Source organism: Solanum pennellii, chromosome 1 (genome assembly GCF_001406875.1).
Source record: "Solanum pennellii chromosome 1, SPENNV200".
Taxonomy (NCBI): Eukaryota; Viridiplantae; Streptophyta; class Magnoliopsida; order Solanales; family Solanaceae; genus Solanum; species Solanum pennellii.
In genome coordinates this window covers 3,409,400-3,425,308 of record NC_028637.1, presented here as the reverse complement: position 1 = coordinate 3,425,308, position 15,909 = coordinate 3,409,400, and the positions used below count along the sequence as shown (strand labels likewise).

General features: G+C 35.6%; 2 protein-coding genes across 3 annotated transcripts; one reads left to right on the top strand and one right to left on the bottom strand.

The window, feature by feature from the left end:
* The first annotated feature begins 920 nt into the window (after positions 1 to 920).
* Positions 921 to 7,766, top strand: LOC107020368 (transcription factor GAMYB). Of its 2 annotated transcripts, XM_015220735.2 has the most exons (5): positions 921 to 1,422; positions 3,127 to 3,181; positions 3,280 to 3,633; positions 6,246 to 7,233; positions 7,326 to 7,766. In XM_015220735.2, exons 3-5 carry the CDS (start codon positions 3,283 to 3,285, stop codon positions 7,598 to 7,600), a joined length of 1,614 nt encoding a protein of 537 aa, XP_015076221.1. In that variant the 5' UTR covers positions 921 to 1,422; positions 3,127 to 3,181; positions 3,280 to 3,282; the 3' UTR covers positions 7,601 to 7,766. The 2 variants fall into 2 exon arrangements, with proteins under 2 accessions (XP_015076221.1, XP_015076298.1); XM_015220812.2 differs by lacking the exon at positions 3,127 to 3,181.
* A 627-nt stretch (positions 7,767 to 8,393) lies between these two features.
* Positions 8,394 to 15,705, bottom strand: LOC107008083 (BTB/POZ and MATH domain-containing protein 4). Its single transcript, XM_015206991.2, has 4 exons — positions 15,033 to 15,705; positions 11,764 to 12,109; positions 11,239 to 11,515; positions 8,394 to 9,176 (listed from the first exon to the last, which is right to left on the bottom strand). The coding sequence occupies exons 1-4, from the start codon at positions 15,437 to 15,439 to the stop codon at positions 8,989 to 8,991; spliced, it is 1,218 nt and encodes a 405-aa protein (XP_015062477.1). The 5' UTR covers positions 15,440 to 15,705; the 3' UTR covers positions 8,394 to 8,988.
* Between the last annotated feature and the right edge of the window lie 204 nt (positions 15,706 to 15,909).

Below are 15,909 nucleotides of genomic sequence, written 5' to 3'. Positions count from 1 at the left end.
GATTTGAAGTATTAATTGGAAAGACCCTTCTTTTAATAAATAATATATATAAAAAAGGAACTACTAAGTCACATGATTTTGAAACCAATAGAGTAAATAATTCTTTATTTAAACAACCCCACATGTTAAAAACTCCTCTATTTTTATTTTTATTTTTATTTGCAAAGTAATTAAAGATTTCCTTTGCTATATATATTGTTTTTAAGAAAGAAGAAAAAATGGAAGAAAAGATAGAGAAAATATAAAATACCATCAAAGAATATGATGTCGTAAATAAAATTATTTTCTCTTTAAATAAAATTTTTATTTTTTAGCTTCGCGTTTGAAAAAAAAACTTTAATAAAGAATTTTATCCGATCAAAGTCGTTTAGAGGTCATTTAATAAGAAATAAGTTATTCATCTATTAATTTTCGTATAAGTCATACGGTGTTTTCTCGGTAAATGTAAAATAAATTATTCTGCATAAAATTAATACGATGTTTGGTTGACAATTTAGAAATCCAGGTACATGATATAACTAAAAGAATTCTAATGTATTATTTAATGTTGTGATAGACAATTAAATAGCTAATAGATGTATAACTAATAGATGCATAACTAAACAACCATGAATTCATTCGTAACTAATCTCTACATCATTAATATCTGGATAACTCTAATCAACTACTAAATGACCCTCGGGTCTATCTAATATTTGAATTAGTCTTTGTTTTACTATGAAAAAAACAAAAAGACTCATATAAGTCTGTCTAACATAAATTTGAATTAGTCTCGATTCCAATGCAGATAACGAATATTCGAAGAAAAATAAAAACAAATAAATAAGAGGGGGGGGAATAAAAGTTTCAAATTAAGTCATTTTCCTTAATTTAATAATGTGGGTGTTTATCTATCCCTAATCTTTCTCCTATATTTTCTCACTCTTTTTGTTGCAATGTAAAATCTCTCTCTTTTTTTCCCTTTTGGCTTCTTTATTTGAAATTCCTTAAGCTGCTGACACCTTAGCTATCTCTTGTTGTGTTTCTCTTTTCTCAAACTCTTTTTGTTTTCATTAATAACTGGATCTTGATTTCTTTTTCTTCACCAAACTAACAATTTGGGGTGTTTTTGCTCAAAAAGATTCTTACTTTTTGTTCATTTACTCATTTTTAAAGCTTGGGGTTTTGCATTACCATTTCATCTTTCAATTTTGTTTAATGGGTCTTCAAAAAGTTTGAGTCTTGGGTATTGTATAATTCATGTTTTTGAGTTTTTGTTTTCATTTTTTTAAAAAGGGGTTCTTGTATATTGAGTTTTAAGCTTAATTTCTGTGTTTTTTTTTTCTGTGTTGAATTCTGTTGATTTTTTGTTGAGAGATACTGATAAGTGGTCACTAGCTCCCAAGACTTTGTTGGACTGCTTCACTAGCTTTCTTAATTCAGGTATGATTAAATGTTGATTTTGTGATGAATTTTTAGTTTGAGCTTGTTATGTTACATGGTTTTATTAGGCTTGTCTAAGCATTTTTGTATGTATTTTTTTGGTGGGGGTGGGGTGGGGGTAGGGGAGGTGTGAATGGGTTTTAATTGGTGTGAGTGAAGTCTGTAAATTTTAGTAGTTCATTTTCATTTTGATAACAAGGAGGAGGATATACCATTGTAATCTCATTAGTGGGGTGTGGGGAGGGTGGTGTGTATGCAGTCTAGCTCAACAAGGAAAAGAAAGATCGATTCTTTGGAATCATTTGTGAAGGTAGAGTGGTGTGGATGAAGTTTTATCGAACAACGAAGAGAAAGATCGATTCTTTGGAATCAATTCTGAATGTAGAGTGGCGTGGATGGAGTTTTATGGAACAACGAAGAGAAAGATCGATTCTTTGGAATCATTTCTGAAGGTAGAGAGGTAGGTTTCGATAGATTTTCTGATTTGATTAGGCGTGTTAAATTGGTTTTGGGGTTTGGAGGGGGTGGGGCTAGGTGTGAATGGGATTTTTTTAGTGTTAGTGAAGTCTGTAAATTTTCAACTAGGAGTCCAAATGTGAGTAAAGCTAGTGTTGGTCGTAGATTTTGAAAATTTCTTCAAATATTTATTTGGCCTTGAAATTTGACTAGATCTTGAAAAATTATCTCCAAAATATTTTCAAGTTTCCAGACCAATTTTTTGGGAAAATTTTCACTTCCACTCGTAAAACTTCAATTTTTATCCTAGAAAAATGCATGTACAGACACAATTTCAAGTTTCAAAATCACAATTTCAAGATTCAAAATCACAATTTCAAGAACTCAATTTTCAAGTTTCGACTTCAAAATTATGGTCAAACGTGAGCTAATATTTTAACGTGGTTGAGGATTAGGTCACTTGGTGAGCTCCCTGCCTTCCATAGTGGAGGTAGAGGGTTCGTTAGTAGTGTAGCTTCCGCTTCCGCTTTCCCCGGTCCATGATGTAATAAAGGAAGTGTAGGTATTTTAACTCTTTTAGTGTGAGGTTATGCTGTGCAATACAATTAACAAGACGTTTTGTACATTTTTGCTTATGTTATTTTAATCAGAATTTTCATAGTGAAACCAACAAGAGCCTATTGGTGGAAAAGGTTCCCCTACGAAATTGATTTCCTTTGCAGCTAAATCGTTGAGTTCGTGGTATGCTGATTTTGAAGCTAAATGATTGATCAATATTATAGTCATCTTCTTTTATTTATTTGTTTTCAGAAGTTAGCAGCTTCTTTATTTTATTCGACAAATATGACGTATATATTATTTGCTTTGATCAAATCGTAAAGTTATTCTATATACCTACGATTAAGCTCAGTGAATTTCTTTGTGGACTTCATAATATAAACACTTTTACTTCTTCTGTTTCATCTCATTTTACCCCAAATAACTTATTGTGTCGTTTTATCTCGTGGTTAATGAGATACGGTGGGTCTGGTGGGTTTTTAGAAGTTTGATTCCTTGAATTATGTACCGGGGAAATCTGAATAAGTTATACCTTTTCATCTTTTATGTTATTCTGTGTGAATCTATGTGAACTTGCTTTCTGAAGTTGGTGGTTTATATCTATCGTTTCTAAATTCTGTGGGTTCAGCCCTTTTGTCGTGCTGTTATCTGAATAAAATTCTCAACTTATCCCAAGTTTTTTTTTGGCAGTTTGTGATATTAAGCTCGACTGGCTTCGTCGTGAACGAGGTCACTCGCTTGGAACGTATCGCCTTTATTTTTGCCTCGACTTTATAACAAACAATTTTATCTCCTTCTATTGGCAATTACATGCTATTTTTTTTATTTATTGAACATTTTTAGGATATGAGCATCAAAAGTGAAACCGAGGAAAGGATGACATCCAAACTTGACATGGATTCACCAGATGAAGCTAGCGGTGGAGATTTAGGAGAAAGTGTACCACTTAAAAAAGGTCCCTGGACTTCTGCGGAAGATGTAATTTTAGTGGATTATGTAATGACACATGGTGAGGGGAACTGGAATGCTGTACAGAGGCATTCAGGACTTGCTCGTTGTGGTAAAAGTTGCCGCTTGCGGTGGGCAAATCACCTGAGACCAGATTTAAAGAAAGGTGCATTCACCCCAGAGGAAGAGCAGCGGATAGTTGAACTGCATGCTAAAATGGGAAATAAATGGGCACGCATGGCTGTTGAGGTTCATACTATCTCTCTATCTTTTCATAAAATCTTCAAATAAAATGTCTTTAACTGGCATCCGTCATTTATGTTTTTACTTCATATTAATTCCTATTTAAGTTGGATTTCCTACCCCCGATAAGTTCGAGGTTTCTGCCATTACTGTGGACCAGTAGTCCTTGATAAGTTCTCTCTTTATTACTCCCTCTATCAGATTTTATGTGGTATGCTTTTTTTTTATTCTATCCCAAAAGAATGACATATTTATATTTATAGAAACAATCTAACTTTAAACTTCCTATTTTACCCTAATGAGATGATTTAGTACTACAGAGATGTCGATGGCTTGTTTTATGCCTTAATTTCCTCAAGTTTCAAAAGTCTTTCTTTCTTAAACGTTGTGCTCAGTCAAACAACATCAGGTAAAATGACATGGAGGGAGTAATACTTAAATTTTTTGAATAAGTAACTAGTGCTCCCTCCATCTTAATTTATGTGGCACTGTTTGGCTTGGCAAAAAGTTTAAGGAAGGATGACTTTAGAAATTCGCGGTCTAAAATATATCTTAGACATTTTGTGGTTATAAATCATTTCATTAAGCGTAAAAGGGGAATTTTAAAGTCAAGTTGTTTCTAATTATAGAAAAGTGACAAAGTTACCTATTTCAAAAAAAATATAGAAAAGTGATGTTCATTTTGAGATAAACTAAAATGAAAAGGGTCCGACATGAATTGGGACAGAAAGAGTATTATTTTGATCAGTATGTCGTCTAATTATGAGTTTCTGCTATCCTTCAAATTTCCAGTTGCGTGTCAGGGGATCTTGATCTGTTTAGTCTTTTAATCAGATTTAGTCTTTTTCTTTCCGGTATCCCCCTGCTTGTAATCATGATATCCCAAACTCTATATTTGTTGACAACTTTGTGTTATCGTGTTAAATTATAATAAGTAATCCTCAATGATACAGTTGAGGCCTTTCGGAAGCAGCCTCTCTACCTCCACGAGGTAGTGGTATGATCTGTGGACACTCCACCCTCCCCAGACCCCACTTAGTGGGATTTCTCTGGGTATGTTGTTGTTGTTGTTGTAATCCTCAATGATACTACAATGTACAACGGACAAAAAACACAGTAAGATCCTCACTAAGAGCACTTCCTAAAACTAGTCCTGATGGCTCCTCTTGTTGGACTGAACATGGGTCTGCCGAATTGTTTATCAAAGAACTAGCAACTGAGCTAACTTTGGCAGTCATCAATAGCATCAGTCATGTCAATAATTTGCTATGTAACTAGAGCTGCATTTTCTTTAAATCCTGGTCAGAGTATGAAATGAATTTCCTAACTGATAGGCTTGTTTCTGCTACGTATGTCGATTGACTCATTTTCAGAACTGAAGTGGACTCAGATTAATCTATCTTTTGAAAATGAGACTTGAATATTTAGAATATAAGAATAGTACTACGAGATGCAAATTTCTTATTTCAAAATGATGAAAACATGTACTTCAAATCTTAATGAAGATTGTTGAGATAATTCCTAGAAGCATAATAGGGCTACCACTTCGGGACACACGGTTCTGAGCCTTAGAAATCCAAAATATTACATCTACTCAAATGGGCATTAGGGGTTGATAATGTGAACAGTGTATGGCTGTACCAGCATAGCTTTGCCAATAAGGCTTTTGTTGGCATTTGGTTTTCCTATATCTCTTTAAATAGAACTAGTCATTCACTATTGAAGTTACGTTCTCTGGAGTTTATTGCTGCATTTATTTTGCTCTATGTTCGACACTAAGGGGTTTCCAAAATCCACCTAATTATGCCTTGATCAGAAGAGATATGACATGGATTTAGAGATTCATATACCACCGTAACAGTTGCCAGAATCCAAGATGTAAAAGGTTTCTGGCACAATGAGGTATTGCATCGTCAAGTCTCATCTACATTAACAGATTTGTATGTACATTTATTGTACACTTGGTCATTGTCCCTTGACCAGGATCAGGAAAGTAGAGAAACATGTTTGCCTGGTTAAAAGGTGAGAACTGAAGTTACACATAATGAATGCCATATTGTCAGAGCCCCTTTCTCCCAAGATGATTTTCTCTAATACTATCTGCTGTCACTTGTAATAGTCCAAGTTACATTCTTCCATCATTTTGATACACGAGTATGCTTTGGCCTTTGGGTGATATGTGTGTATATCTTGTGCAATAATAAATAGTGTTTTTGTTCTTTGTAGAACTTTTACAGTTATACTTCTTTTCGTATTTTTCATTTAAAATAAGATCTCATGACTTTGTAAGAATCTGTCTCAACACTTATTTGGTCCCGGATTTGCTGTCCAACTTCTACTTTAGGTTCTCCCACAGCTCATAGTACTTCAGTAGTCTACTATGGACTAGAAAAGGTTCAAATTCTTTAATACACTAACCTATCATTTCCACATTGAGACCTGCTTCTGTATAAATACCATAATTGAACTCTTATCGCAATAACAATTAACGAGAAATAATGTTAGGCTGGAGATATAATTTACTGAGTAAGGAGTGTGATATCTTCAAATTTCTCAGTTTGATTATCGGTGGTATATGATTCATATTAACTTTTGTTATGCCTTTTCTACCCTTTCAGTTGCCTGGCCGTACAGATAATGAGATAAAGAACTACTGGAACACTAGAATAAAGAGACGACAACGTGCAGGCTTGCCAATTTACCCTGCAGATATTTCTTTCATGGCAAGTCAGAACAAACAAAATGAGGAATTGGGTGCATTCTCCTCCGCAGATGCACAAAATCCTGATGTCTTGGGAATTAACAATTTTGAGATTCCTGCTGTGGAGTTCAAAAAATTGGAACTCACTCATCTGTTGTATCCGCCACAACTTGCAGACATTCCTGCTCGTAGCTTGCTTAATGATCCTGTAAGTAACTTTCTGGCCCAGGGTCATAGAGCTCCCTATAGTAGTACATATTTCCTTTCTACAACTTATCCCGCAAAGCGTATACGAGGATCAGAATCTGTGTTCTCCGGTTCAAATGGTGATCTCCTCAACTCCTTGCAATATCAGAATGACGGTTCTTTGCTTGCGCAAGCTCAAGCTCAACCCTTGGATTTTTCTTCATATAATCATAATTTAACATATGATGATCAGCGAGCAATCTCAAATATAGTTCCGGGCGGCCATGCCTATTTAAATGGCAACTCCTCTTCAGAGCCCACATGGGCAATGAAGCTGGAGCTCCCTTCACTCCAAAACCAGACAGAGAACTGGGGTTCACCTCATTCGGCTCTTCCTTCATTAGACTCTGTTGATATTCTAATTCAATCCCCTCCAGCTGGACATAGTGAATCCGGTAGTCTGTCACCTAGCAACAGTGGTCTACTGGATGCTGTGCTTCATGAATCTCAAACTATGAAAGCTTCAAATGATAACTCATACCAAGGGAACAAGACATCTGGTAATGCAGTCAATAATTCATGTCCAGATCTCAAAGGATGTGATATTTATGGGCATCCAGTCTCTCCTTTAAGTCAATTCTCTGCATCAGTATTTAGTGACTACGCCCCTATCAGTGAAAGTTCATTACACGAGTTCCCGTCAATGGCCACAATGCCAGGTGAGGACAGTTTATTTACTGACTACTCCTGGTTATCTGCATAGCTGAAGTTTATTGTGTTGCTATAATTGGATTCTTCCATGATGTTTAAGGAGGCGAGATTAAGCAAGAGATTGGCGATCTGTCCCCCTTGGACGACGAAGACAACACATCAAACCAGACGATCTTTTCCAGTCCCAAGACACAGCATGCTAATAACCATCTGGCTTCGAAAGATCCTTTTGGTTCTTGCTTTTTCGATGATTGCGACTGGGATTGCAAGCAAATCCATGCAGTAACCACATCATCAGGTCAAGCTAATGGACACAATTCTTGTTCTTGGGATGCCATATCAGCCATGGAAGCTACAGGAAGAATGAGATTATGATAGTTTTGAAGTTTTGGTAACATCTTTCTATACAACAGGTTGTTATCTCAGCTATCTAATGACACTGAGCATGTAATATGAAAACACTTCTGGATTTTCCTGTGTGCTTCGGTTTAAGGCAATTTAGAGACAAGAACAATGAAACTTTTTTTTTATGTGGGATCAAGTTGGATTTTGCCTCATCTCAACTGTGTGGTTGTTTTCGATATGAAATATTTCATATCGAAAACAAGTAGCACATAGATGCACTAGTTAGCTTGAAGCAATTAATTCGAAATAAAACGTAACCAGGTGCACTAAGTTCCTGTTTTCTGCGGGATACGAAAGAGTTTGATCACATTCTTACCTTTTGATGATGTATATTCACTTAAATTTTTGACTGTAATCGATCTAATTTCACAAGCGAGATTTTAAAAAGAAAATTAAAAAGGATTTTACATTTTTTGAGTGTAATCGGTAAAATTTCACAAGCGAGGTTTAAAAAAGAATATAAAGTATCCAAGTGACTTTTACCCTATTGCACATAACTTAAGTTTTGAACTTCCAACGTAAAAGAACCAAACTACTCTTTTTAACAAGGTAAATCCGCATAGGAGAGGTAACCCTTCCTAGGCAAGCGCAATTTGACGAGCTCGATTCAAAAGACAAACCTCTTACTTTCGCTGGTAAGGGGGTTCCGAATTTGAGACCTCCAACATGAAAGTCTCAAGCCCAAACCATTGGGTCAAAATTACATATTTGATAAATTGGATTGAATAACATAAGAACTAAAAATAGAATAAAGGCAATGCTGAAGGCTAAATCACAGTTTCCACCATTCAAACAGACATGAGAAAAGAGAATCAACCAAACAACTCATATATCAACAGAAGAATCAACTCATTTCTTCCTATATCAGCAGCTCCTGTCTTAATTCAACAGCTTAAATGACAGTTCTGATCTGAACTTCCACTGAATGTAAAGAACAAAACTACTAAAACATTTGTAGCTAAGAGTTGGTCTTACAGAGTTCCGAAGCAATGGCTACTTGCCAGCTTAGGAATTCAGAAATTTGGTACAACGCCAGAGAAGAGGCAGCATCGTTTTTCTACTAAGCAGCACTTGTGAAGTAGAAACAAGAGAAATCCTCCAATCAGGGGTTGAAGTTATAAAGGCTATAATGGCAACAGCAAAGGTATCGACTTTCTAGAATCATGCCTTAACCCTAAATAGTATACTGAAACCCAAACATGGTGTCAGCATAAGCGTTCAAAAACTCAGTATGACTGGTATTACAAACAGACTTGTTCGGTATCTCAGAGAACTATAGTACAATTACCCCTTCCTGTAACATTTTCAACATATCTTCCAATATACAGAACAATAAAACCAGGGTTCTCTATCTAAAATCATGTCCGGTGCCTTACCCTCCTGCCATTGGTATCACCACCATCTGAAAGCTGGGCCCAAACGCTTCTAGACTTTCCGCCTCCACTGCTACAATCATCCTCACAACCAGCAACGGTTTTAAGAAGCTCTGACTGAAGAGAAGGGCAGTTTTCCTTGAGGTATTCAAATCCATCTGATTGCATGACAGCTGCAAAAATATGCCAACAAATAGATGATGGAAACTGCAGTGCAAAGAAAGCACGCAAAAAACACCCCTGCAGGCTGCAGTTTTCCATATATTGTAGCCTTTATAATAGAAAGGTCCCCAAATGAACTTTAACACTAGTTATAGTCGACGCTAAACTCCCCAAGGGGGCAGCAACTCATCAAACAAATGCTCGAGACATTTGGACATCCAAAGGGATATGCACGTTCTTTTGCAACATTCTATAGCATAGTCATTTTTTTTTCTTTGGATCAGATCTATAACAGTATCTCACTTAGCCTCATGACTTAGTGAGATTTCTTTTAGAGCCCACTTGATGGAAAAACAGGTTTGCAATTAAAATAAACATTGTGATTCATTTCATCATTTTTAGCTCATTCACCAAATAATAGCCTGTTTGGATTGGTTTGTTCAAGTGCTTTAAGCACTTTTGGAGTATTTGGGTAAATTAAAAAATGCTTATAGCACACTTGGTTTTAAGCTAAAATGACAAAAATAAGACCAAAGCTATTTCAGAATTTCTAACTTCTGGTTTTTGGCTTATAATTCAAAAACCAAAAGGCAATCCAAACAGGTTCTAATACTTCAAGCCCATTTTAGCAACAAGTGCCCCCTCCCAAAAGCACTCAATAACAAAACCAGAAAGTAATAACATGGACCTATAATTTTTTTAGGTGTCTTGATTCAAATTTAACACATCCTAACTTGGTGAACACCAAAGCTTCTGATGCAGAAATAAGAGGCTGTATTTGATGCTTTCTGCTTTAAGGGTTTACAGTGGTGAAGCCAAGTACATTTCTCTTTCAGTTCAGAGAAAAGTCTCATTGCTATTTTGATGTTCATATGCAGAAAAGTCATTTGATTTCCCAATTGAGAGTTTATTTCACTTGAGTGGATTCCAATCATAAATCATTCCATGATGCACCCTAATGCAGCTCTAGAGAAAAGCAACCTAACAACAGAACAACAGTAGCTGGAGTTTGACAGCTAAGTCAGACTTCTTTTGGTGCTATGTAGCGTGTGGCTTAAGACTGGAGGTGCATAGCAGGGTGTAGTCTTGTGGGTGCAACAAAAGGAGATTAATGGTTCCATAGAGGTTCAGTTGATAACACAATCGGGTGAAATTGTGTTCAACGGAATTGAAGTCAGCATGTTATCATCAGTGGCATAGATATGCCCATGACAAATTCATGAGCACGATTTATAACCATTTCCCATCCCTTCACCAGGGCAGGATATCCACTTCATCAGTGTACTAGTAGATACTTTTTTGCTAGGGGCTTGTTACATTGTCTAGAAAGGTACTGATCACATGTATATCTGGGATGACATGCAGCTCTTCATGTTTGTAAGAAGAAGGGAGGCCGTGAAAAAACAAGAAGGTAAAGACAAAAGAAATGCATCATAGAAGCCCTTCACACCCAAGTCTAACTCTTCAATAAAATATCTCTAAAGCCCCTCTTTTTTCCAGTTATCTCTAGAGAACCTCCAATGCAAGAGAACCCCAAATTGTTGAATATAGGAATGAAATGGGTCCAAATGGAGCGAGAAGGACACTGAGGATTCATATAACCAAGCCTTAGCTAGTAATCAGGCAGAGCTTCTGTGTTTGTCGTTGTTGTTTATGATACTCTAAAGCAGCTTCAATTTAGAAAAGTTCTAAGCAAAATGCTCTTATTCAACCTGGCAGCTGCACTTCTCAATTTTCAGTATTTTTCCATGAGAAGAGTAGAAAAAGAAGAACATTCTCAATAAAAGAAGAAAGACTTATTTCCTTTATGTCCTATCAGACATAAAATATATGGTCAGCCTCAGGAAAGAAGCGCATATGCCCTACTGAATAGGTTCTGGAAAGGGGGGGAAAGGAGGGGAAGGGGCACCAATGACGAGGCAAATGCACAATGTTCATGCTAAACAAACCACCTATTTTCATTCATTGCAATCCAAGACAAGGAAAATGCACTAGTTTCACCGAAACAGTTCAGGAAACCTGCAGAAATCACTATAAAATATGGACAAGTTGCAATAATAATATCTCTTATACCTGCAAGATTTTCAGCAGCAAACCTAAGGCAAACTGCTTTGAGTTCCGTGGCATGGTAACGGTCAGCTAAAGCAAGAGTTCTGGAAACAGAGTTCACCGAGATATCTTTGCAAAGATGAGATTCGCACACACGCCTGAGTCTTGTTAATTCATACCGATCGGCTGCTGCTAGCAATTTTGCTGTCAATGTATCGGTCACAGAAGGAATAGAAGAAGAACTAGTATCTTCTATCTCTTCATCTACAAGAGAATCTCTGTATATGAAGTGCAACATAGCCTGTTTTGTGCCACAAGAATAGATATATCAAAAGAAGGGTGAGTGAGAATTTCATGTTTTTTTCTGAAGTTTTTAATCTTTTTCTGCCAAAACACGGAAGTTACTTTGGAGAAACAAATACAGCAAGAGAGATGGAGCAATGCCACTATTTGAAGCAATGAGAAATTCCGTCTTCTTCGACAGCACAAGAACCAATTTAAAATAAAATGATTAACAAAGTAAAAATGAAAAATAAAATTGATGCTCACTTTAAAGACCCTGGGTTCCATATCTGTGACAATAATCTCCTGCTTATCGCCCATCAGTTCATCAAACAATTCAGTGCGAAATACAGGAGAACGAGCAGTTAATACCAGCTTATGGGCATGAAATTTTTCACCAGCCACACTGAAAACAACATCACAGCCTTCCATATTCTCTAATAGCATTCCAAAGTGTGATCCCATATCAGAATCTGGAACCTGGATTGGCTGTAAGCTCGCGATATCAATTGTAGAACGAACAACTCCCACAGTACAATTGATTTTCAAACAGTCATCCTTGAGATAATCTGAATTCTCAAGTAAAGCTCGTCTAAAGAAACGTTTGTATCCCCTGCATACACACAGATAAACAATATAGCAAATTTTGTCTTATGTTGTAACAGCAAATATTAGGCTTAAAGTGAAAGGGAAAAATAAAGGTCGATTAGGCCTAGACAGATTCTAGTTTGTATTTTTTCTTTTCACATTCATGCCAAAGAATAGAAAATTTCAAGAAAGGCAAAAACCTAATAACAGAGCATGTGCCAATAAAGGAATTGCATCACTGTCAGCAAGTACCTAATATTGCCCCTAAATACTTCGACTCAATTAGATCTACGTTGCTCGGACTCGGGTGTCCGTATCCCGGAATCCTAAAAGCTAAACACTCTACCCTCCCGGACCCACCTGTGGGATTCCACTGGGTATATTGTTGTCGTATCTAAGATAAAATTATGAGGCAGGATTGAGGTAGGGGATGAGGTTTGGAATAGGATTTGGGGGGAGGGGGGAGGGCGGGCAAATAATGAGAGTAGGGAGAAATCCATGCGACTCGTTTTCCTACTTTTACAATGAAAGTCATTTTCCTTATTTCCAAGAAGCTTTCTTTCCTAATATTCTCCAAAAGTTTTCACCAATCGAATAAGAGAAAAATACCATACCAAACACAGTCAATTAGTAAGTAATAAAGAATTTATTTATTCCATGCAATTAGTCGATAAAAAAGGATATGATTTCCTTCTAAGAGGCAACACCAAAGGAACATTCTTTAGTAATTTCTTTAGACTTCATTAACTATTCTTCCATCAAATGTATGAATAAAATTTTATTCCTTTTCACTCAATATTTCGTAAAAACTTATATCTGTGTTTTATTAAGCATTCTTTGCAGACATACTTGGCATTTAACTGAAAGTTGAGACCTTTATTTGAGAAAGTAAAAGAAAAGAGAGTTTTATAAGGAAAGGTAAGTTGGAATTAGCTAACTTATCATTAATTATCATATATAATCATTAGTTGGAATCAAAGGCGTTTAATTTGATAAATATAATGTCTAATTGTAAAATTCAGGTATAATCATATAACCTTTATGTGAGAACTAACAAAAAGGTGATGAAATTCTATATGTAAAAAATGATCTATAAAACACTTGGTGTTACCAGGGCCTGAGGCATAAGGGTGCAGGGGAACTTCAATTGAACCCGATTCGTTGATAACTTATACTACATATGTAGATATGCAATGTTACAATTACAACATACCAAGGTACTACATCACAAGCTTTTGTATTTATAGTACTAAAATATTGCGAAGAAAATACTATAAAATCTACTACATATATTGATAATATACTTATAAATCTCATATTTGAAAAAAACATTAGCTCCCAAAAATGATATATGATTTGATTTTCGAATTACGGGAATAATTACTAAATAATAGTAATTGATATTCAAAAATTAATTAAAATACAACCATAATAGTGGGAGGTGCAAAACAAAGAAATAACTTCAATGTCGAAATATACTAAAAAAAGCAGATGGGGAAGTGAAGAAGTAAATGAGTTAATAATATTATTCATGTTTTTGTAGATACCATCTACTCTCTCCAATCACTTTTACTTGACCCCTTTGAACTTTGCACGTCCCTTAAAAACAATGATATATATGAGCATTTTACTGCAATATCCATACTAATTAATGTTTAGCCTTAGATCATGTGAAAATAATTTGGATATAAGTAATTAAATATTAAAGGTAAGACATGAAAACAAATACGTTTGTCTATTGAAATGCCAAAAGTGATGAGTAAAAGCGAAAATATATTTTTAGTATAGTCGACATGCAAGAGTGAATGAAGGAGTAAAATAGTTGAGATTTTAATGACAGAGAAGGTTAAAATGTTACACTCTTTACAAATTGTACTTGATTGTCACAACGTACATAGAATTAATATTAAAAGGACGGGTAGAAATCAACTTTCTATCCTCATCCATGAATCCTTTATTCATAGTTATTCAATTGGAAGTATTAATCCAATTTATATTACTTTTTCATTTTATTTTTACAAACAAATCAAGTAATGCTATTTTTTATTATTTCATTAAACTATATTTTAAAAATAATATACAACTTGTTTTGGTACAGAGAAAAAACAAATTTTATCGCAAACTGGTAGTGAGTAGGAATGAAGATTTCATATTATTTTTCAAAACTCATACAATTATCCTTCAACTCGATAATTTTCCTAACTTCACTTACAACAGATAGACAACAGAGCAACGAGAGAGAGTTGTTCGGATGGAAGCACCCTTACTTTCAACCCGAAGGTTGTGAGTTCGAGTCACCAAGGAAGCAAAGTCATGTAGTTGCCCACCATGAAAGTACAGAAATGCATCTAAATACTCGAACACAAATTGTCATACTTAACAAAATCCCAATTGGACTCTGCCTATTCGAGCTTACCAAAGCATAGCTGGTTCTGAAGCCTACTATGAAAAGGAGTGTTGCAGTAGGTAGACAACCAGCATAATATCATCTAACTATAGTTAATACTCCTAATACAGAATCCTGAATAAAGAGGATGGAAATATAATTACAGTCGACCCCAACTAATTTCACTCACAACTTCACATAAGGCAGAGGAGTTTGATCATTTTGGGGCAATGGTGGACGCATAGAGGCATACTAGATTTACAACAATGACATACCCAATAAAATCCCAGGGATCAAAACAACATACTTGATTTGATTGAACAAAATTCTAATCAACACAATTGGAACTAATACTTCCCAGAAAGCTCACAAATAACAGCTGCAACAGCACATCTTTTTAACATAAACCAATACAATAAACAACAACAACAACAATAAAGCATGAAATTCACTGCAAATTAAAGCTAAATTACATAAGCTAAATAAAATTCTCAACTTTACCACTGCCCCAAAGCTGGGCATCAAATTAAAACTAAATTTAACAGGAGTTAAAGCAAATTACCACATGCTGCCGCGGTATTTCAATGTATATGGTCCACTTTCAAGTGACCGATCAAAATGACTATGAACCTTATGCTTCTCTTTACCACTCTGATCAACCAACGTCAATTCAAACAAAGCCCTAACATCCGTTCCTTCACTCGCCAACGCAATAAAAAGTGACACATACGTTGAATTATCCTCAGGATTTTTCCCATCAGGATAAAAGTAAATAGCCCATTGATGTCCACCAACGGTGAAAGTATCACTCGCGATATGTTTCCCAACTCCCATTCCTTTCGCCAATGAATACCCCTGAATCACAAACCGGTGTGAACCGTTTACCGTTTCCGTCACCGACCGGGAACTCGTCGCCCGGGTTAACGGACTTGAATCGGAGACGTGAGTGATTATCGGCTGCTCCGACATTGTGAATTGTGGATTTTTTTGGTTCTTTAGGGTTTGTAAAAGGGGAAATTCATGGAGGAAAGGGACTTAGAGGGGATTAATTGAAAAGTTTAGGGCAAAAAATGGGAAGATTGAGGATGAAAAATTGATTTTTAGGGTTTTGGATTTTGTTCGGAAGATTTGAAAGGTAAAATAATGGTCGGAGATTGGGTGGCGTTTAAGAACTTTTGGAGGAAAAATATGGGAAGCGTGAGTACTTCCCATCTTAGTATATGTTTTATGATTATTTTATTTTTTCGATCGACTAAATTTAAATACGTGTTGTTTAAGTATTTATATGAAGATAGTGTTTTCAATGTAAGATTTATTTTTTTCACATTCAATGATCAAACACGAGAACTCTATAATTAAGGATTTGACTAAGGAAGAAGTAGATTCGTTGTTTTGCACCAGATTTTTTGATGGTTGATGTGTTCGTTTTTATTAGGTAG